Raw genomic sequence first — 22,564 nt, 5'->3', positions numbered from 1 at the left:
AACGAGCACATATATGTCTGGACGTTTGTTCTGGATCGTCTGCCTTGCGTTCCCCGTGCATTTTTGGAGTGCTGGATCTGATACATATGACCGTGTCATGTCTTGTTTAATCAATCTGTGTTCACAACCCTGGCTGTGGTTTATTTTTTTTTATCATCGGGTCAAATTAATTCTCTTGCTTCTGCTGTTAAAGAGGTGGTGCCATGGTTTTGCACTTTTTCTGTTTTTCTGTGTCTATGAGGTTGATAGAACTTTATTAAGCCCCCTGGTGGTGTTTTTATGGTGTTTTATGTCTTCTCTGTCTACTTTGAGTTTCTTCCTAGAGGCTGAAACCTTGAGGGTCAAACGTGCCAATAGAAAAACAGTGCTTTAGTGACATAGTAAAAACATGCCCTCCCCCTCATTATCATAACACAGCAGGTGTGGGCATGAGGAGGAGGAGGAGGGACTAGGACAGGTGGGTGGGGCTAAGGTGGTGGAGGAGGTGCTAAGGTGAGAACCAGGTATACTTAATGAACTGGAGGCGTGTCCTCATAAAAACATAATTTTAACACTTTCTGTACACTTTAAAAAAAAAAAATCTTCCTCCTAGTATAACCATAATACCTGATGATTATGTTTGGGGGGGGGGGGGGGATCACTGAAAATCACGGCACCCCGTCTTTAAGAGGCCAATCACAGTCTCTGAGGCAGAGCAGGATGAGCGGCTGCCTGTTCAGGCCGCTCATGTCGATGCAAGGGTTGAACACGGGGTACAGGGGCTCCTTACACTCCACAGCAAAGCAGTGAATCACAGTCAGAGTGTCGGCGTTATAGAACGACAGCTCTCCCTTCTGGAGGTCCGCGAACATACCCAGCTTTCTGAGTCTCTTTCCACCGGCCGACAGCTGCTTCTCCTGGGCATCGTGGCAGGCCAGGTATTGTCCGTCTCCATGGTAGATGTACCAGGAGGTCTTGTTCATATCCGGGCTAGAGATGTTCACGGTTGGACCGTCTTTATTCGGGAGGGGGCCGGTGGTCATACCAAGCAGCCAGTAGGGTTTCTCCTGGACGATGACCTCCCAGTAGTGCTTTCCGGCGGTGAAGCACTCTTCTGCTAAGACGCTGTATTGGGAGTCATATGGTTGAGAGCTTGGCGTCTCGCCAAGAGGCTGTCTGCTCCATTGAACCTGTTTCCTGTCCTGGGACACCTCCAGTTTGGGGTGTGCCGTCTTGGAGTCTAATGACACATCAGTACTTAGATCTGTAAAATAAACATCACCGTTAAAGACACAGTTAATTTAATTAATGTAATTAATTTGATTATTATTACCACAACAATATATATAGATGGTAAGGGTTGACTTTAAAGGATTAAATATTTTATTCTGTACTAACATGACCACATCCGTGGAAGGTGTTGTGCCAAAGCCATGGATAGGTCATCTATTAGCCTTTCGGCTGTTCTCAACCTCTCAGGATCACACTGAACTTTGTCTATTTCCTGGATAGGTGCTAAATCCAGAGGTTTGCTGTAATAATGATACAAAAAAGAATCATTAGAAGATAAAAGTTATATTGTATGAATGGAATGCAGTTGTAAAACTTGAACCAATAAATCCACTCACCCAAGACGGTGTGCTGTGATTTGCTGTCAAGGGCGTAGAAAGACACACTGTTTTACAAACTGAGAAACTCAGAAAATATCATATTATCTGTCTGTCTGTCTGTCTGTCTGTCTGTCTGTCTGTCTGTCTGTCTGTCTGTCTGTCTGTCTCTCAGTCTGTTTGCTTGAGTTTGCTAGTAAGATAACTTGATAACAAATGTTAGGGTATAATCATGTTAGGGTATAACACTCTTGGGCTGCTACGTTCTTTATCCAACTTGGGATGACGGCCAGACAGTGCATTGAGTTTGTTTTAAACTTACACAGTACATTAAAATGTGCATCTGAAAATATGAGACCTCCTCTATCCCATTGCTCGAGGGGACAGGTCCGTCTGATTGGTTGAAAAACACCACACCACTGTTTCTGAGCTAAGCTTAGCAGAAACGTTGGAAATAAAGCCATTTCAAGATGTCTTTAACAAAGGTACAAAGGTAAAAAAAACAACATAGTTAATTACAATACCTGTAAGAATTTCAAGTCGTTTGTCTCTAGAAGTAGAGATTTGCTGGCAGCTCTGAGGTTGTTTATCTCTTTGAGATGGACCTCCATGATGCCTCTCTGGGCCTCCAGCCACGCCGTCATGTATGTCTCCTCTGCATCGATTATTTGCATCATCAGGCGTTCATCACCATCCAGTACAAACCGGATCCTACTGTACTTTTCTGAGATTCTCTCTCTGAAATCTGCAGCAGACTTCTGGAAAATAAAGAAAATATGTGTTTGGTGGGGCGGGATGGAATCTAAAATACCTGAATAAAATGAATAATCTCAAATGAAAATATTCCTTATGTACCAATGTCTCTGCATACAGTGACTCCAAATCCTTGATAACATGCTCCGCTTCACTTCTTCTCTTCAGCAGTTGGCTCATAGTGGTCTCTAACATGCCCTGTAACAGATTGACATACACAAACCTATAGAAACCAGGCTGACAATAGTATGAGGAAGAGAATGTCAAAATGTGAGAGAATACAATTGTGAGTCAAAAAAGAAAAGGAGAAAAAAAAGGAAACAAATTGGGCCAATCCCTATATGGTCATTACATGACATCCCTACTATGCTGACAGTGATACTTCCAGTGGTGTAAAGTAACTAAGTACATTTACTTAAGTACTGTACTTAAGTACAATTTTGAGGACTTTTTTGCGACGCATTGTGAGCTTGTAGATCGGCTATTTTCAAAAGATTTGTATACATTTTGAACTTGTGAAACGGGACATTCTGCACAATGAGTACTTGATACCAGTACTTTTGTACTTTTACTCAAGTCAATTTTGAATACCTTGCTTTTACTTGTAAGAGAGCATTTTCTACATTTCAGTATTGATACTTTTACTTTAAGTAAAACATTTTTAGTACTTTTTCCGGCCACTGGATACTTCACCTTAAAGTCTGAGCAGGCCTCGTGGACTTGAACTGTCTGGTGGCTCTTGTGAACTCCGACCAGGGCACACAAACAGCACACAGGAACCTTCTCTTCTTTACAGAACAGCTTGAGTTCCTCCCTGTGCTCCCTGCATTTCAGAGACATGGGGTCTCCGGTCACGTCCACCAGCGTGTGCTCCCTCAGAGCCGCTCTCTGTTGGTGCAACAGAGCGTGGGCCTGGCACAGCGAGGCATCGCAGGTCAGACAAGTCCTTACGGCAACCGCTTTCTCCTCTATGCAGTGGTCACAGCAGATAGGCTGAGAGACGGATGTCGTACCGTCGTTGGGGGCCGTCTTCTGTACCATCGCTGCTGATCCGCTGACGATGGTAAAGTCCTTTACCTTTGTCTGAAGGCTTGTGTTTATCTCCAGAGTCGGGCTGGAAGGGAGGATTATCTGACACTCCGGACAGAAGAAAGGACCCGCATCAGAGACATCCGCATCCCAGACATTCCGGATGCAAGTGAGGCAGAAGTTGTGTCCGCACGAGAGTGTCACGGGATCCGTGAAAAGGTCCTGGCAGACGGGACATTCCAAGATATCCTCAACGGTTCCCATTGCTCTGCTTAAGTTGCACCTGTTACGGCGTCTCAGTCTGCAGTGGATCCTGCTTGCTCATAAATGTTTCATAGACACCCTACTAACTGGCATACACGCACAGCTCATGTGCCTAAGTGTCACGTTACTAAAGAGGTACTACAAGGTATACAGTTCAGGAAGTTATTTCATTGGGCAACCAAAGGTCACTTACTTGAGCAGTTTTGTTTTCTTTATTTTCACATTTTAGCCTCTGATTTACTTTATAAACATAGATCCCACTCCCAGGCACTTCAAAAATAGTAGCAACCAGGAATGAATTTTAAAAAGCCTGTATTCTAAGATGGCTACTATTTGTAGTTAAAAAAGACTGCAACATCGAACACACTACTATTTTTGGCATGCATCTCCATCATACTATGGAGTATAAATTATTTAAAAGGACGTCTCTCAGACTTTATGTCACAGCCTTTTGTTCTGGCTAGGGAGGCCATACTGGAAGTGCCAGCCATTGGTGAAGAAACTGCCAACTCTGCAGCAGAGTTGTTCAGGTTAAGATGTCTTAGTTTTAGCTGTATGTACCTGGATTGGATTCATGGACTATAGCAGCCCTATGTCATTGTCATATGATATCATCATTCTATCTTAATAGGTTCCTGTCTGAGGACCTTGTTAGCCAGGCCATGAAGTGCATTAAATGTAATCAGCAAAAAATAAAAATAAAAATAAAAATAAAAATAAAAATAAAAATAAAAATAAAAATAAAAATAAAAATAAAAATAAAAATAAAAATAAAAATAAAAATAAAAATAAAAATAAAAATATTTTTATATTTATTCAGTGGTCGGTGGTCCTACATTTATTCCTAACCGTAAGTAACCCCAGTACAACAAGAACCACTTGGGGCGAGCGGCGCGCGAAAAAACATGGGGGGTGAATGTGTTTAGGGGCGAGCGTTCCGGTTACCTCCGCACTAAATCCTGCGTAGAAGCTGTTGATGAATTGCTACAGAGGGCGCACGTGTCTGTTGTGGATGTGGCAACCAACAAGACCGCAGCAGTTCCACTGGGTACAAACAGACATCTCCGTTTGCAACCGAACGAACGGCCGGAAGTCCCATCCACTCCCATGTTAAAAAAAAAACGGAAACGAAACGCGTCCGTCTTTCCGTTTTTTTTTTTTACATGGGAGTGGATGGGACTTCCGGCCGTTCGTTCCGTCGCGAACGGACATGTCTGTTTGTACCCTCTGACGACGTGTCCCTCCCTGTCCTCCTCTCCTCTGCAGGGGAAACACAACACACAGTCAAACCGCTGGGAGGATTTACTGTTCATATCGCTGGGTAAGAGATGCACCTGCTAATAATGAGTAAAATGTCCTTATATGAGGGAGACAGCCCTGATATAGCCATTAGCCATTCGCTAGCTTGCCATAGCTGCTGTACTGGGAACACCGGCTAACTAACCTGACAGTTAGCCACATGTGCTACAATGTGTACACCCGTGGAATACAAGAAGACTCACCTCAAGACAAACTCACCTCAACTGAAAAAGGAATACTCACCTCGGGGGTAGGAACACTCACCCCGGGGGTAGGAAAACTCACCCAGAAAAACTCAATGGTGTAATGTACAGTGAGTTTTTGTTTTGTGGGTGGGTTTAACCTTTCCCCTCTACACCAAGTCTGTATGTTTAAAAAAGGCACATCTACCGGCTTGTGAGCTTTCCTTTTTCACAGAATGCTTTCATAATGAGACACGTTTAATCCATACTGGATTAAATTCTGTCTTTGAAGGTATAGAATTACCAAATTATGTTGTTCAATGATATATTTGTGTTTAAAATACACACACACACACACACACACACACACACACACACACACACACACACACACACACACACACACACACAAAGAGTAAGGCATCAAAATGTACCAAAAGTAATATTTCTAAAAACTAAAGTTCTCAAACAATGCATGTGTGCAATGCAATGTTCTATGCTGTTATCATTTATACCAGCAAAGTAGTAACTAAATATCCTAGGTAAAAATAGGGAAAAGTGTTTAATGCATGTTTTACAATAGTGAAATGTATATCTAATAGTAACTAAAGTTCAATAATGCTTACTATAGTGAAATGTATATCTAATAGTAACTAAAGTTCAATAATGCTTACAATAGTGAAATGTATATCTAATAGTAACTAAAGTAACTAAAGTTCAATAATGCTTACCAAAAGCTTTTCTCACAAATGTGTTCACACAGAAAACAAAACATTATACCTGTGTTTTACCTTCACTGGAGTTTTTCTTCATTTTTCTTTGTTAAGTAAGTATTTGTTTGCATTATACACATTGGAATGTTCACTTTTCTGATGAAATCTACCTTGTATTTAAAGCACTTTAATTAGCTAAATGTAATTCAACAACATACATTGACATTGGAATGTTCATTTCTCTGGGTTCCTACCTTTGTTTGTTTGTTTGTTTGTTTGATGGGGGCACAGGAGTGAAGGGGAGGAGGGGGGTTGACCACTTAACACTAATATCCCATTCCACTTAATGATTCATTGTTTGATATCTAATAGGTGGATGGGGCAAGGTGTGGAGCTGGAGACACATAGCAAATGACCATGCTATTTGCTATTTGCATTCCTTGTTCACTTTTCTGATGAAATCTACCTTTCATTCATTCTGTGAAAATGGAAAGCTCACATTATGAAAGCATTCTGTGAAAATGGAAAGCTCACAAGCCGGTAGATCTACCTTTTTACCTTTTCTGATGAAATCTACCTTGTATTTAAAGCACTATTTAAAGCACTTTATTAATTCTATACCTTCAAAGAAAGAATTTAATCCAGATATGGATTAAACATCATTATGAAAGCATTCTGTGAAAATGGAAAGCTCACATTATGAAAGCATTCTGTGAAAATGGAAAGCTCACAAGCCGGTAGATCTACCTTTTTTTAAACATTGGGGTGAGTATTCCTACCTCTGAGGTGAGTCTTCCGAGGTGAGTTTTCTCAGGTCATGGGGTGAGTGTTCCTACCCCCCGAAAATCTTGGGGGTGAGTATTCCTACCTCTGAGGTGAGTCTTCCGGGGTGAGTATTCCTACCTCTGAGGTGAGTTGGTTTTGAGGTGAGTCTTCTTGATACCCACCCGAGTACACCATAGATACAGTATATCTATATGGTGTACACATTGTAGCACAAGTAGCTGGATAAGCTAGCTTCACATTGGTTCTCAAACGTTTCCATGTCAAGGACCCCTAAATTGACACTTAGCCCGCGGACCCCCATTTCAAAAGATATGCTTCAGGGACCCCCATAAGAGAAGATTTTTACGGCTCTAGCAGTGCTTCTCAACCATTTTAATTTTAAAACCATTTTAACCCCCAGTTTGACATGCATTAGGGCTACAAACCGCCATTTAATGGCATTTCTATCACTTGGACCGCAATTTTTTATTGTAAAATCAATGTCAATGTAACCCTACGGGTCCATTTGGTTCCATTTGTACACTCAGAGTTACAGACCCATAAGGATCCATTTGGTTAACTATCCATCATTTAGCTGGGGACCCCCTGGAACTCCCTCAAGTACCCCTGGGGGTCCCCGGACCCCACTTTGAGAACCAATGCGTTAGTTCAATATTCATAACGGCATGCAACAGCAGCCTTGTGTTATGTAGCTGGGAGCTGTAGATGAAAACATGACTGTCATATTAGGACATGGCGGAGCTTCAACATATTTGTCACTTTCTGCATTTACAACCCGTACATCTACATAAACGTTCAGATTTCAAATATAAAGTGCTTACCCCACGGCCACGAATGTTGCAATTTGAATCGGGTGGGTCTAAGTACCCGTATCTTCCGTATTGTTAAATAAAAAGCATTTAAATCCGATCGCTGGCCATTTTGTCCGAATTTTCTCCATATGTTTTCAACAAGGCGACCCTATCGGTTGGGAGGTGTATTGCACTCTGATACATTATAACTATGAAAGAATGGCTGCCGATCAGACTAAAATGCTTTTTATTGAACAATACGGAAGATGCTGGTACTTAGACCTGCCCGTTTCAACTTGTTACATCCATGGCCGTGGGGTAAGAATTTTATATTTGAAATCTGAACGTTAATGTAGATGTACGGGTTGTAAATGGATAAAGTGCCCAGGTTGAAGTTTTGCCATGACGCTCATGACATACTTGACATAACTATATAACACACTATATGTGTGTGAGTGTGAGCATTAGCGATGGGTTTACCAAACAAGCCTAACTTGTACAGACTGTGTTGCTCACTATGGTGTGGAGATTGCGACCCAACACTACGGCATCTACTGGCTGTAGAGAATAATTAGAAATTATTACACCAGAAGGTGTGCTTTACTGTGATTATTAGCACGACAGAAGTGCCAATAAGTTAAGTTTTCTGTCTTATGTAGGTCTTCAGGTCTGAACAACAATGAAGGCTGTGAATGGCAGGCATGACTTCAGTTTTGTTCTTAATATAATAATACAAATTGTTAGAATAATTAACTCATTTTTAACATTTTACAATACCAGTAAAGAAAAACCCCTCCATAATCCATTACATATTGTTTTGGTAAATCATTGATATTTAATACAGTAGTTGTCCACACGAATACCAAAACGCTCTGACCTCATGCAAGATGGAAAGATGAAACTTATAATTTCACCAATGATTCAGTAATAGATCAGTTGTTTTTGGATTTGTGTTGGTATGTCTAGCTTTTTTCAGGTGTCAGTGCCATGTTTCCAAGGCTGGCTTTGTGTTCCCGCCTGCAGTCCAGGACCCGGCAGCCAAATGGCTGCTCGCTCTTTCTCAGGACATATTCACAAAAATGTAAGCACGAAGCACTCACCTAGCATTGTACACTATTAACCAATTCAGACCGAGAGCTTGACCGGGAGCTTGTCTATCTGCTATTTTTGAATAGCCAAAGAAATCTTAAAATGACAGAGATGCCTTCTAGCTCTTAATTGATTAACCAAAATGGGTACAGTAATAATCAATGCAAACTAAATGTGTTATTAAACATTCTCATGCCGTTCTTATTTCATACAGTTCCTCCCACCCGCTCCCATGGGAAGTCCTTTGCTCACCGGAGTGAGTTAAAGACGGCCAAGCGTATCGTGGTGAAGCTAGGAAGTGCCGTGGTGACCCGGGGCGATGAGTGTGGCCTGGCTCTGGGGCGGCTGGCGTCCGTAGTGGAACAGGTGGATGTCACATTGTTCTGGATGCATTGATGATTGCTATGTAACAATAAAACATATTAGGTGGGCATAAAGGAGGAAAATATTATGTTTATATTGTAGGTAATAGGCCATTCACAATTATTACATAATCGTAATTATTTTTATATAATCGCAATTGTTTTTTCATAATCGTCTGTTAATTCCATGTTAAAAAATGTCACATATTTTCAAAAAATGTGGAAATAGCAGATCTACAAGCTTTGATCTTATAGATCGGCTATTTCCACTATTAATGTTTATTTTTAAGTATAAAGTAGTTAAATATGTGTTTGTCATATCTGACCTGTGCAACTTTGCAGAAATGTTATTTTTATTCATAATGTTCCATTCATTTTCAACAACAGAAACACAATTAAATTGTTAATCTAAATTATTTGAGTGACAATTAATCATCAACGTACATTTGTAATCGTGACAGCCTTAGTAGGTAAAGATTTCAAAGAATGAATTTTGGTGACTCGTGGTGGTGGACAAAATGACAAACGTTATTTGTCTTGGTGCCATCAGGTGGCTGAGCTGCAGAGCCAAGGCAGGGAGATGATGATCGTCACCAGTGGAGCCGTGGCGTTCGGGAAACAGAGACTAAGGCATGAGATCCTGCTCTCCCAGAGCGTCAGACAGGCCCTGCATTCCGGACAGAACCAGCTCAAGGACATGGTGAATAAAAGCAGTGCACATCAGGTCAAAGTCTTAACCTACCCTTAACCAACCTAACCTACCCTTAGCACTGCACATCAGGTCAAACCCTTAACCTAATAGAGAAATATATAGAGTACTCCCAATGGAAAGACTCTGATAGATTACCTGCCCAAGGATCTATCTACTTGGATTTTTGAGGGAAGTGATTATTTGGATTGGAAAGCCCCGGTTGTGCTCTTACAATTTACCTTTTGATGTGCTCTTGTGTTTCTTTTTATATGAATGTTTAACTGCGTGTGCATCTATAGTCTTATGTCATTGTGATATGCTGCTTGCCCTCCCTTTATTTGTTATTGTTTTGTGTTTTGTTTTCTGTGTTTTTGTTCGTTCTCTTTGTATTGTATGTCTTTTAATGTATATTATCCCAGTTTGTTTATTTGAATACAATTATGACACAACTTTCTGTGAAAAAAGAAAAAGTAAATAAAAAGTTATTACAAAAAAAACAACCTTAACCTACCCACAAGCTCATAGCGCTATGAGCTTGTAGATCTGCTATTATTAAATAGCCAAATAAATCTAAAATGACACAGATGTGTTCCTGGTCTTAAAGGGTTAAAACATTGTGCGCGCGCGCACACACACACACACACACACACACACACACACACACACACACACACACACACATGCGCACACACAGGCACCTGGATGAGCTGGACTCTGTGCTTATCGCTCCATGGACTTACATACATGCACACACACACACACATGACATCATACACAAACACATTCTGTGTGCTCCACAAGTGTGGAGAGTACATTGCTTTCTTCTGTCTTTTTTAAAGTCTCTTTTAAATTTAGAATTTTATCTTTTATAGAATTGAAGTACTTTGCTAGGTATTTTAATTGTGGTGTGTATATATTTATGTATTGTCTTGTCTTGAATGTATGCATTGACCTGAGCAAAACAATTTTCTCTTGTGGATAATAAAGACATCTAATCTATTCTCTCTGTTCCACAGTCTGTTCCGGTGTTGGAGGCACGGGCATGTGCGGCTGCGGGGCAGAGCGGTCTGATGGCGCTGTATGAAGCCATGTTCACGCAGTACAGCACATGCACTGCACAGGTATGTACCGGCACAAAATAACTATCCCTACATTACAAGTTTTTGCTTGCTCTCTGGAATATGAATGTTATTTATTGTGGCTGTGCAATAATGAATTTGAATAACCTACAGTGATGTTGTCAAATGTGATCTATAGGGGTGTGCCGATATATCGTCCCGCGATATATCGCGATACGTTTTCGCGACGATATGTATCGTTTTGGAAAAAAAAAATATCGTTTTTGAAAAAAAAACATTTTTTTTTTTTTTTTTTTTTACAATCATAATAATCAGGCATGCAAACGGCCCCGAAGTGAAAAGAGTGACAACATGTTTTTTTTTTCGGGTCAGGTGTCATACTATTTGGATTCAAAACGGCTATTGTAGCTGAAAAGCTACAAGTTTGGATGTCTGAATAATGCAAAAACAGAATTATTTGTTTGCATTTTCTTTTTTTCTCCCCCATATATTTTCATAATAAAAAAAGTGCGTATCGTATCGTATCGAAATCGTATCGAAGTTGTGAGCCAAATATCGTATCGTATCGTTTCGTGAAATTAGTGTATCGGCACACCCCTAGTGATCTATGCTGATGGAAGTACCACACTTTGCAAAGAATAGGATGATAATTGATCCACACTAATGATAATGAAACGCACTGGCCACTCAGTGGGTAAAAGATTCTCAAGGATACCAGCTGCTTGTGCAGTATTTTACAAGCCAAATAAGTCCAACAAGGTCCTCGAATAAAGGCCTAAAGACTAAAAGTTTAGGCCAACTGACAGTCAATATTCACCATCATCGCGTAGCCAGACGATTGGAGATCTCCATGTACTGATAAGGACTGATTTGCATTGTTTCTGCAATGCATTTATTTCTTTAATCTCCAGATTATTTTGACCCCAGTGTCAGTCCCTACATTGAATTTAGACCACATGTACGTTTAGGTCTCTGAACGCCTGGCTACGTGATAATAGGTGGCAAGTGCTACTTTTCCACCCCGATCTTACATTTCTCAATATTCTTCCATGTCAACCCTATAGATCCTAGTGACCAACCTAGATTTTCACGATGAGCAGAAGCGACGTAACCTGAACAGCACCATCCATGAACTCTTGCGGATGAACATAATTCCCATCATCAACACCAACGATGCTGTGGTGGCTCCTCCTGTTCCCAACAGTGATCTGCAGGGGCTAAATGTGGGTACTAAGTGTGGTTCAGTGTTGTTGTGAGGCTTACATAACTCATTCTTCAAACGTTTCTCTTCACTTATTTTATTCACCTTTGCCAACTGTTCATGTAAGCTCAATTTAAACTTTGTTGCACATTTACTGTATGTGTGTGTGACCGATTGATTATTTATTTTTGGAGGGAGGGGGTTGGTTTTGATATGTGCAATACATTATAAATAAACAAATTGTGTGTTATGCTCCTCTTAATGAAATTTGCTTTTGTATTTCAGGTAATAAGCATCAAGGATAATGACAGCTTGGCTGCACGTTTGGCTGTTGAGATGAAAGTAGATCTACTTATTGCTCTGTCAGATGTTGAAGGTACAGGAATACAGCCCCAGTTTCACATGATGTTGATTATTTCATCCAAAAATATGTTTTCTTTTTCGTAATGGTCATGTAATTGAGTGTCTACATTGAAAGGAGATCCTGAATGAGGCTACCCAGGGTATAAAGAAATAATTGTACAAATAATGATTTATCCAACAGGCTTATATGACAGCCCTCCAGAAACAGATGATGCCAAGCTCATCGATATCTTCTACCCTGGAGACCAGCAGTCTATCACATATGGCACCAAGTCTAGAGTAGGCATTGGTGGCATGGAAGCCAAGGTCAGTGTCGTACAAATGACTAGTCCATTGGTTCTCAAAGTGGGGTCCAGGGAACTCCAGGGGTCCTTGGGGAGGTTCCAGGGGGTCCCCAGCAAAATTCTAGAATTGTATTTTATACTTTGGCTTTTCAAAAATAGCCAGATATACAAGCTCACTAGTCCTCACAGTGAGCTTCTACATCTGCTATTTTTGAAATTCTTTGAAATATCTCGAAAATGTTTGGATAATTTTGAATCATTTAGATTTTTTTTTTACATACATCTTATCTTCTGGGGGTCCCTGGCACATCGTTTTTAGATGGGGTTCCGCGGCCAAATATACCGGTATATCAATTTGGGGGAAGCACTGGACTAGTCTACTAGTCTTTCATGTAAATGAAACATGGTTGGGACCAACGAAAATGAGGATATTTGTCACCATGTTGTCTTGACCAGGTGAAAGCAGCACTGTGGGCTCTGCAGGGAGGCACATCTGTTGTCATCGCCAACGGCACACATCCCAAAGTCACGGGTCACGTCATCACTGACATCGTAGAAGGGAAGAAAGTTGGCACCTTCTTCTCTGAAGTGAAACCCGCAGGTAATTTAGTGATTTTTTTTTTCCCTGTGTCTGTTTTATTACCTACTTTTCATCGGAGCACTACAATTTTAAATAAAGTTAGGTGATTTGTTGCCATTATTCTTTTGCTATTACCTCTTTTATGAAATTAAGACGTTAAATACAGATGGTCAGTCAGTTCCTTGCACTGTTTTTTTGGCATCACCAGGTCCAACCGTGGAGCAGCAGACAGAAATGGCCAGGCAGGCAGGCCGCACCCTGGCCGCTCTGCTCCCAGAGGAGGTGAGTTTCTTCCCAGTTCTCTCACCCAAAGCAATGCTGACAGAAGATGACTTGTTGTGAGTGGAATTTTACACCAAACAAACTGCTGCTTTACTAGTTGTATTAATATTAATACTCTACCATACAGTACATGTTGGTTAAAATTGTATTTCATTCATTAAAATGTGTTTTGTATTGCAGCTTTAACAGTGACACAGCTGGAGAAAATCTTACGTGCAATTAATTCAATTCAATTTTATTAAAGTGTCAAATCACAACAAGTTGTCTCAAGACACTTTAAAAGCTCACAAGTAGAGCTCTTCATGGGTCCAAAATGACAGACCCGAACCTTAACCCATTAAGACCTGGATCTGTGTCATTTTTAGATTTGAGCTAAAAAGCATTATTTTACAATTTGGCTATTCAAAAATAGCAGATATACAAGCTCATAGCGTGGCACAGAGTGCTGCGCTATGAGCTTGTAGATCTGCTATTTTTGAAAAATCGTGAAAATGTGTGCAAATCTTTGAATATATATATTTTTAAAGCAAACATTTTTCACTCAAATCTTTGCTTCTGGGGGTCCCTGGAACAAAATATTTTGATGGGGGTCCGCGGCCAAATACATATAATTGTGGGGTCCTTGACATGAAAAAGATTGAGCACCTCTGATATAGAAACATACGTTTTTCAGTATACTGCTGAGATTTAGGAGACATGTAGAATCGGCTTCAGGTCTAATGGATCCATGAAATTCGCTCAGAGATCCAATTTGTTCTGAGATATTACAGAATTAACCCCGACTGTTGGCTATTACATTAACTTGACAAAACCTAATAATTACTATTAAGTTCTACTAGTGCCAGTAGAACCATGTTTTCACCTTGATGAAGAAGGAATCCATAATCCATGCATGTGACGGTCCACGCACCTTTTGATTCCATGGAGGTGTAGTTTGATCCACTCTCCCAAGCCGCTGAACTGACAGCCGGCAACCTGGCACGCACGCACAGCAAAACAAATCCCCCTGATTTTTACTTCATGCTTTTTCTCTCCTGATCAGTGCTGAGTACGGGTCTTTTCCGATTTACTCGGGTATTACACATAATGATGAACAGACCCAGGATCAGAGGTGAAAGAATCTGAACCTACCCGGACCCGAGCGACCATGATAAAACACAGACTACTGTCTGGTATTTTCGGTTCGGGTGGACCTGTGAAGACCTCTAATCACAAGTTTGAATCTTACTATGCTGTGCCTCATGTTATTACTACTACATGTATGTTTTTCTAGAGGGGGGAGATAATCTGCCGCCTGGCTGAACTGCTGACGGAGAAGCAGGATGAGATTCTCAGTGCCAACAAGAAAGACATGGAGAAAGCAACTGCCTCAGGTACAGAGGCACAGACCTGCTGTTCATCATCCCCTTTTCACTGGTTCATTCACTGTTGCTAGCATGGAAATGTCTATTGATTCAAACATATAGTTAGTAGAACATACTATACTAGACCATACCCGGTCGGCGCAGCGCATCCGTGGGGGGATATGCGCACATGATCTGGCAACCCGGGAGGCAGTTCGTCCCATAGCTGGGCAGCCGCAGCTATGGGACGACATTCTTTGACACAAAAACGCTAATAAGAAGCTGAGATTTGATGAAATCGAAAAACGGGCTTCACAGTTGTGTTCAGATGGTAATGGTCAATGGCTGTGTGCAAAATCAGAGCAATTGGTCCAGCCAGTGAGGAGAACCGGGTATCTTCACTCACGTACCACTACACTCACGTACCACTACAGAGGTTACTAGAATTATAGTAGGATAGACCAGGGGTTTTCAAACCTTTTCATATCAAGGTCCAATATTTATTCGACATTTGAGCCACGGACCACCATCTGATGAAATTTAGACTCTCAGACCCAAAACTTTGTAGGATAAGATTTTGTCCACAATTCCATTCTGTATTAATGTTATGGTTGGTGCTATGGTACCAATAGGAGAGATAACGGGCAAATGTTGATCAAAATAACAATTCTTCTACATTCTCTAATTGTGTAGACTTCTTGTAAATTAAGTAATGCAGATGTTTAACAATAATTTAACTCTTGAGAGCGTAAAATATAACCAAATGGCCCCTCACAGGTCCATTTGGTTATATTTTACGCTCTCAAGAGTTAAAGATCTAATAAGGGTCCATTTGGTTACCAACTTTCCATCATTTAGCTGGGGACCACCTAGAATCCCCTCAAGGACCACTGGTGGTCCCCGGACCACTGTTTGAGAAACACTGCTATAGAAGGTCACTAGGTGTTGCCTCGCAGTTCTGCCCCCTTATGCCCCAAGGATTTCTGTTGCTCACTATACTATAGGTCGCCTTTCTGTGCCATTGCTGAACCGCCTGAGTCTATCCTCATCCAAGCTGAACAGTCTGGCCATTGGCCTGCGTCAGATCGCTGTGTCCTCCATGGACAGTGTGGGCCGGGTGGTGAGCAGAACCAGGATTTCCAACAACCTGGAGCTGGAACAGATCACCGTGCCTATTGGTGTCCTTTTGGTCATCTTTGAATCCCGCCCTGACTGCCTCCCACAGGTCAGTTTCCATACTGTACTTCAAATGAATCCAACTGACATTCAAACTTATTTCTATCAAAGAATCTGCCTTGCTTCGCCACACCATGGCTCTCTCTGTCGCTCTCGAGCCGCTGAAGCATTGTGTACAGCAAGCACTGGAAGCGATGGTTTTAATACAGAGACATTTGTCTTGGAGGTACGGGGGTTTTGCCATTTCTTGGGACGGGGTGTTTATGCATGGTCACGGTACAGTACTAGTAATACCTCTCCTCAGCCAATGTCTCTTCAAAACTATCGCTGCTCTCACTGCTGGCAGAATGAAGCCTGGGCTGAATGCAGAAACAAAACTAAATCATGCCCACCCAACTTCTGACCAATCACACTGTCCAAAACGATTTCTTCACCATGGAAGGATTTTTCCAAAAAGTATGTTTTCAGGGGCTAAAAACATGTTTTTCATGTGGATGAAAGGCCCAAACATAGCGTAGAAAAAGTGATGTTTTTGAAAATATCTGTCTACCTTTTGGAAAGGGTTTGAAAATAAATGCTGGTCAGTCAGAATTGATTATTCTACCATGGTATAAATAATGTCAGACAGTGTGGAGACCAATTTTGTATTTTGCAGCATCAAACACAACTTAAACACAACCCAGGAAACATGTAGGGACTGAAACATTCAAATATGACTATTTTCCTGTGCACATATGACACAAATATTTTGTTTTCTTTAACAGGTATCCGCTCTGGCAATTGCCAGTGGAAATGCGTTGTTACTGAAAGGTGGGAAAGAAGCTGCCAACACCAATAAAATTCTACATCAACTCACTCAGGAAGCACTCTCCCTTCACGGTGTGAGAGATGCCATTCAACTGGTACGAGCTGAACATGTTACCGTAATTTGTGTGTCGTACTGTACAAAGTTATACCGCTTATTATTCCATGTGGCATATGCTTAAACTCTTGACATGTGTTTTTTAGGTGGGCACACGTGAAGAGGTCGAGGACCTGTGTAGACTAGACAAACTGATTGACCTGATCATTCCTAGAGGCTCGTCCCAGCTGGTCAGGGAGATCCAGAAAGCAGCCAAAGGCATTCCAGTGCTGGGCCATAGCGAGGGCATTTGTCACGTCTACCTAGACGCCGATGCCAGCATAGACAAAGCTATTGACATTGGTATGTGACAAATACATGTACTGACGTGGGCCGTGTTGGTAGCACTAAAACAATGTTGTCGTGTTTTATGGGGGATGTTGGGTCACCATAAGAACATTCCCTGTACTTCTATTTTTAGCCTATTACAACAAATCTCTTACGTCCATACAGTGCTGTGTGCATGTGTGTTATGTGCAATATTTTGGGTTGTCTCACCACCTATCCCTCATCATTCATTACTAGACCGGTGCCCTTTCGGCAACATACAGATATTTGTTGTTTTGGGATTTTTTCGGTTCTCGGAACCCGTACTATTTGTTCCATTGTACACGGCACACGCTGCTATATACAGGATGGAAGGATGTATAGATAGATTGGGGGTGAGGTCTTATAAGGTGAGGTACTATAGTGAGTTCCATGAGATCTTATAAGGTGAGGTACTATAGTGAGTTCCATGAGATCTTATAAGGTGAGGTACTATATTGAGTTCCATGAGATCTTATAAGGTGAGGTACTATATTGAGTTCCATGAGATGCATATTGGTGATGGACTGATTTGGGTCTAATCTTTTTTTTTTACAGTCAAAGACTCAAAGTGTGACTACCCTGCAGCGTGCAATGCCATGGAGACCCTGCTTATCCACAGAGACTTGCTGAGGACTCCCATGTTTGATCAGATCATTGACATGCTAAGAACGGAACAGGTAAAACAAAAATGAACACACACACACACACACACACACACACACACACACACACACACACACACACACACACACACACACACACACACACACACACACACACACGCGCTGTAATGACTTATCATGGTCAGGAGTATTATGCACTAATTATGCACTAATTCATATTGAAGAGGATAATGTTGACTGCTGTGGTGTTTTTAGCTTGACATTTCTTCTGGAGGGTGCAGTTTTGTATGACATCAGTCTAGACTGAGTCACAAGGTGAAACCACAACACTACACTGCCATGTCTTTCTATTTTCTAGGTGTTCATTTAAAGTAAAGTACATTTAAACATGCATCAGCAGTACAAATCACTAAAATCAAGGAAGAGGTAATCACAAAAAAGAAAAAATTGCCAATTAGTCTGAATCCGGTGTATGCATATATATGGGTTGCACAAAAACGCATCTGAAGAACATGCCAGCAACAGCACATTAATTGAGGGTCTTCTTATACAGACTATGGTTTCAGCATATTGGAAAGGGTGTCATGAAAATTACAGACACATTACAGTCATGGTGTTATCAAAAAACATACCAACATAAATGACCCATTGAACACTGTGATACACCACTAAACATAAATGCCTACAGCATAGCTCATTACCATATTCAACCAACAACAAAACAAAGAAAATAAACACACATCCTTCCCTCTGCTCCAATATTAGTGGGCTATTTACTGCTGCACAGTGCTGCCGTCTGGTGGTCAGAGAAAGTCACTGTCATCGTTTAAACGGCTCAAATTAAATCTCGTTCTGTCGGCTACAACTGGCATCAATTTACGTATAAAGCAAGCTCAATATTGCTTCAAAACTTGCAATAAATTCCCAGATTAAAAAAAAGGAAGATCCGGACTAAGATCAGAGTTAAAAGAGGGAGCAGCCTTTATTAAACCAACATGTTTCGACCACGGTCTTCATCAGGGCTGAACTTCACTTGGAACTTCAAATATGCCTGATTTCAGCCCATCCCCACAAAAATCACTGTGAAGAACAAGTGCATAGTTAAGTTAAGTGCATAGCTGAGTGGTTAGTGAGCCTGCCTTGGAAGCCAGAGAGCTCCTTGCTGGTTGTCCCAGGGTACGATGCCAGGCCAGGCACAGCAATTTATCGATGTGGGTCCCTGAGCAAGACTCTTAACCCATAATTGCTCCCCGAGCGCTGTAGACTGGCTGCTCACTGCTCCTAGTTGTTATAGGATGGGTAAATGCAGAGGACACATTTCACGTATGAGCAAATATACAGTAACAAAAAAAAGAACCCAAGTAGTGGGGACTATTCTATTCTAACTCTACATTCGGTAAAACATAGTTCCCCAAATCATGTTTTCAGCCATGACATTTTAACATGTATAAAGTTTTTTAGAAACAAATAAAATAAAATCAAATTACAGGTTCTTAAAATGTGTTATTGAAACGTCACTGAAAACCTTAAGTGTAGTTTTTAACTTAAAGGTAGGGTAAGTGATTTTCTTTGGTTCAAATACGTGTTAAATAGCTCTATATTGTGATAGTACTCATTGCTATATAGTGTTTGTTCAGTAACAGGAGTCTCCATGTCTCTCCAGAGCTTTATTAAACAGAAAATGCATTTTCAGGTCAGGATACCAATTGTATTCAATCAGGATGGAGAACTCAGTCAGGATACAGATTAAACGTGAAATTGGAAGTGATGACTCAAATAAATTGGCAGAAACAAATTGTACTGGAACACTATATAAAATAAAGCTGATAAATGTGTACTCTCTCCTGATTAGCTGACATTTTGTCACCTACCTGAAAATGTATTTTCTATTTATTAAAGAGCTGGAGAGACATGGAGACCCCTGTTACTGAACAAACACTCTATAGCAATGATTACTATCAGAATATAGAGCTTTAACTTTTTAATACACTTTTTGTTTTAATGAAAAAAAATATGACTTACCCTACCCTTTTTAACTTTTCAATTATAGCGCAAAAAAACGTTTTTATGATCCATGTTCCTAAACCCATCGAGACACGGAACGCATCTGTGTCATTTTTTGATTTGAGCTAAAAAGCATTATTTTACACTTTGGCTATTCAAAAATAGCAGATATACAAGCTCATAGCGCGGCACCGAGTGCCGCGCTATGAGCTTGTAGATCTGCTATTTTTGAGAAATTGAGAAAATGTGTGCAAATTAATATATTTATATTCTTTTAAAGCGAACACTTTTAACTCAAATCTTTGCTTCCTGGGGTCCCTGGAACATAACATTTTGAGATGGGGGTCGGCGGCCAAATTCATATCATTTTGGGGGCCCTTGACATGAAAAAGTTTGAGCACCACTGATATAGAAACATAGGTTTTTCAGAAAACTGTTGGAATTTAGAAGACATTTGTAGAATCGGCCTCAGGTCTTAATGGGGTTAAATCATGCCCCTGTGTTCCCATAGGTCAAGATCCACGCTGGTCCCAAGTTTGCTTCATACTTGACCTTCAGCCCATCTGAGGTGAAGTCTCTGAGGACAGAGTACGGGGACCTGGAGTGTTGCATCGAGGTGGTCGACAGCATGCAGGATGCCGTGGACCACATTCACAAATACGGCAGCTCCCACACCGATGTCATTGTTACTGAAAATGGTTAGCAAATCTCGCTTAACACAAGTTAAAAAAAACACCTTCCTTAACAACTTCTTGACCTGGTTTTTAACACATCGGGTGCCAGCATTTTATAATAACAGATTACGTTCGGTGCCAGAAATCGCACCGTCTGCAACGCTGCGCTGTTTAGAGCTGTGGACTCCACGGCGAGCACACGCACGTAAACAATGCATGCGTGCACAGCAATGGATGGTCCTGGCTAAAGCCTGGAACAACAACATGTCTCATGCGAGTCACCATTGCGGAGCGATCGCGCATCGTTTTGCCCACTGTAAAAAGATAGATACAGAGGTTTTTAGCAAGGAGATAGAATGGAAGCAGATGGGAGCCAGATTTTTTGGCACGGTGATCCATCTGTCCCTTCCTTCTTAAAAAAAAAAGACTGAAAACACAGACTGGTTTGAACCGTATTCGGCACCTAAGCGCTACTCTGTGAAAACACGGTTTGAACCGTGTTTGGCACCGATGTGTTAAGTAGTGAATATATATGAATTTAGTTCAATATAATGTATTTCCACAGAGGACACCGCGGAGCAGTTCCTACAGCAGCTCGACAGTGCCTGTGTGTTTTGGAACGCCAGCTCACGCTTTGCTGACGGCTACCGCTTTGGCTTAGGTAGGTACAGAGGCAATGATAGTTTGACATCTCTCTGTTATAACATAAATACATACAGTATATACAGTATGTCTTGTCATTGCTTATTTTGAGCTAAAGATTGAGTACTAAAACTGACTCAAAAAATAGCCTGGGGGGAGCTCATTTTGAGGTATTTTGATATTGCAGGAGCTGAGGTTGGCATTAGCACGGCACGGATCCACGCCAGAGGCCCTGTCGGCCTAGAGGGGCTCCTGACCACCAAGTGGGTGCTGCGGGGTGAAGGGCACACGGTGGCTGACTTCTCCGAGCAAGGCAGTATGAAGTACCTCCATGAGAACATCCCTGTCCCCCATAGGAACCTCAACTAGAACCCCCCCACCATGGAAGCACCACCTGGGCAAGAGTCGTCATGAGTGCAACAACTGCCTATCTTACTTTGAACTGCAGCTCCATTTGCCTGATATTACAACAAAACTTTCATTCAAAAGAGCCACTTGCTGTTTTCCTGAGCCCTGCGCACAAGTCTCTGTCTGAGATTTAGACAGAGATCCCACTTCTCCCCGGATATATTTTGAGACACTCGATCATTAACTCCCTTCTTGGGCAGTAATGATGGGTTGCTCACTCACTAGGCTTGGATGTTATCTATCATTATTATTTTATACCTTCCTGACAATTCTTTTCCCACGGTAGATTGTACTGTATATGATTTTAAATATTTACAGCCCATAGAATAATTAAGCAATATTACACGAGAGGGTGTGCTTTACCGTCATTATTGGCACGACAGTGATGCGGTCAGGAACGAGGCGCCAGCCGAGTTCCGCCAGCATCACTGAAGTGCCAATAATGTAAGGTAAAGCACACCCTCGAGTGTAATATTGCGATTATACAACAGTTACCAACAAAACACATCCAAATGTATTCATATTGTGGGGCAATTAATAATAAAAATGTTTCGCTATTGTCCGTTTCCCTGTAAAGAGAAGAGTTTTTGACTGAGAGACATTAAATAGTCCCTGTAGCAGTGCTTTGAGTTTGAGGCACGGTCTCATCAACACAGCTGAGCTATCAATGCTTGCGCAGTGGAATGAATTCCAGTAGGCTATATGCTCCGTCGTACGACCGTGTCACGCGGCCAAAATAACTGATCTACAAGCTGACAACGCGTCGCGATGGCGACGTGTTGTGAACTTGTAGATCGGCTATTTTGGCCGCGTGACACGGTCGTACGACGGAGCATATAGCCTACTGGACTGTTAACGAAATGGGAGTCATTTTACTTTACACAGGAGGATATTTATAACCTTCTAACCATTGATCAACCGTAAATCCACCAAATTAACAACATAGTCCATTTTGCATAGCTGTTTGTTCTCCGGTGGCGGCGGTGGGTCAGGCTGCTGTCTGTTTGTTTTCCTACCGTGGGACAGAGTGACTTCACAGCACAGCTGTGCCATATAATGGTCTAATCAGGTGCGGACTGGACTGCACTGCGGAGTGATTTATTAATGTGATTCGGCCCGTGCTATGATGCTGGTTTGAAGCACGGCTAGA

The 22,564-nt window shown here is 41.4% G+C and overlaps 2 protein-coding genes across 4 annotated transcripts; one reads left to right on the top strand and one right to left on the bottom strand.

Annotated features, from left to right (window-relative positions):
* Positions 1-647: 647 nt before the first annotated feature.
* Positions 648-3,632, bottom strand: LOC311058680 (tripartite motif-containing protein 72; the record flags this gene model as incomplete). The annotated part of the gene is made up of 6 exons (XM_084076143.1): positions 648-1,243; positions 1,378-1,511; positions 1,608-1,630; positions 2,111-2,344; positions 2,442-2,537; positions 3,033-3,632. 6 exons carry the CDS (start codon positions 3,630-3,632, stop codon positions 648-650), a joined length of 1,683 nt encoding a protein of 560 aa, XP_083932269.1.
* Positions 3,633-4,831: 1,199 nt separating this feature from the next.
* On the top strand, positions 4,832-21,973 carry LOC311058871 (delta-1-pyrroline-5-carboxylate synthase-like). Of its 3 annotated transcripts, none has more exons than XM_084076396.1 (18): positions 4,832-4,953; positions 8,370-8,484; positions 8,707-8,858; positions 9,405-9,554; positions 10,562-10,666; positions 11,689-11,847; positions 12,111-12,201; positions 12,370-12,494; positions 12,929-13,073; positions 13,261-13,334; positions 14,608-14,707; positions 15,682-15,902; positions 16,618-16,755; positions 16,862-17,057; positions 17,619-17,740; positions 20,202-20,388; positions 20,930-21,025; positions 21,194-21,973. In XM_084076396.1, the coding sequence occupies exons 2-18, from the start codon at positions 8,391-8,393 to the stop codon at positions 21,373-21,375; spliced, it is 2,337 nt and encodes a 778-aa protein (XP_083932522.1). In that variant the 5' UTR covers positions 4,832-4,953; positions 8,370-8,390; the 3' UTR covers positions 21,376-21,973. The 3 variants fall into 3 exon arrangements, with proteins under 3 accessions (XP_083932522.1, XP_083932521.1, XP_083932523.1); XM_084076395.1 differs by having other exon boundaries at positions 9,405-9,578; XM_084076397.1 differs by lacking the exons at positions 4,832-4,953; positions 8,370-8,484 and having other exon boundaries at positions 8,786-8,918; positions 9,405-9,578.
* The last annotated feature ends 591 nt before the right edge of the window (positions 21,974-22,564 follow it).

This window comes from Gymnoscopelus microlampas (assembly GCF_963454915.1).
Source record: "Gymnoscopelus microlampas genome assembly, chromosome: 13".
Classification (NCBI taxonomy): Eukaryota; Metazoa; Chordata; class Actinopteri; order Myctophiformes; family Myctophidae; genus Gymnoscopelus; species Gymnoscopelus microlampas.
Note: the sequence above shows the minus strand (reverse complement) of the source record. Positions and strands in the feature narration are given on the sequence as shown.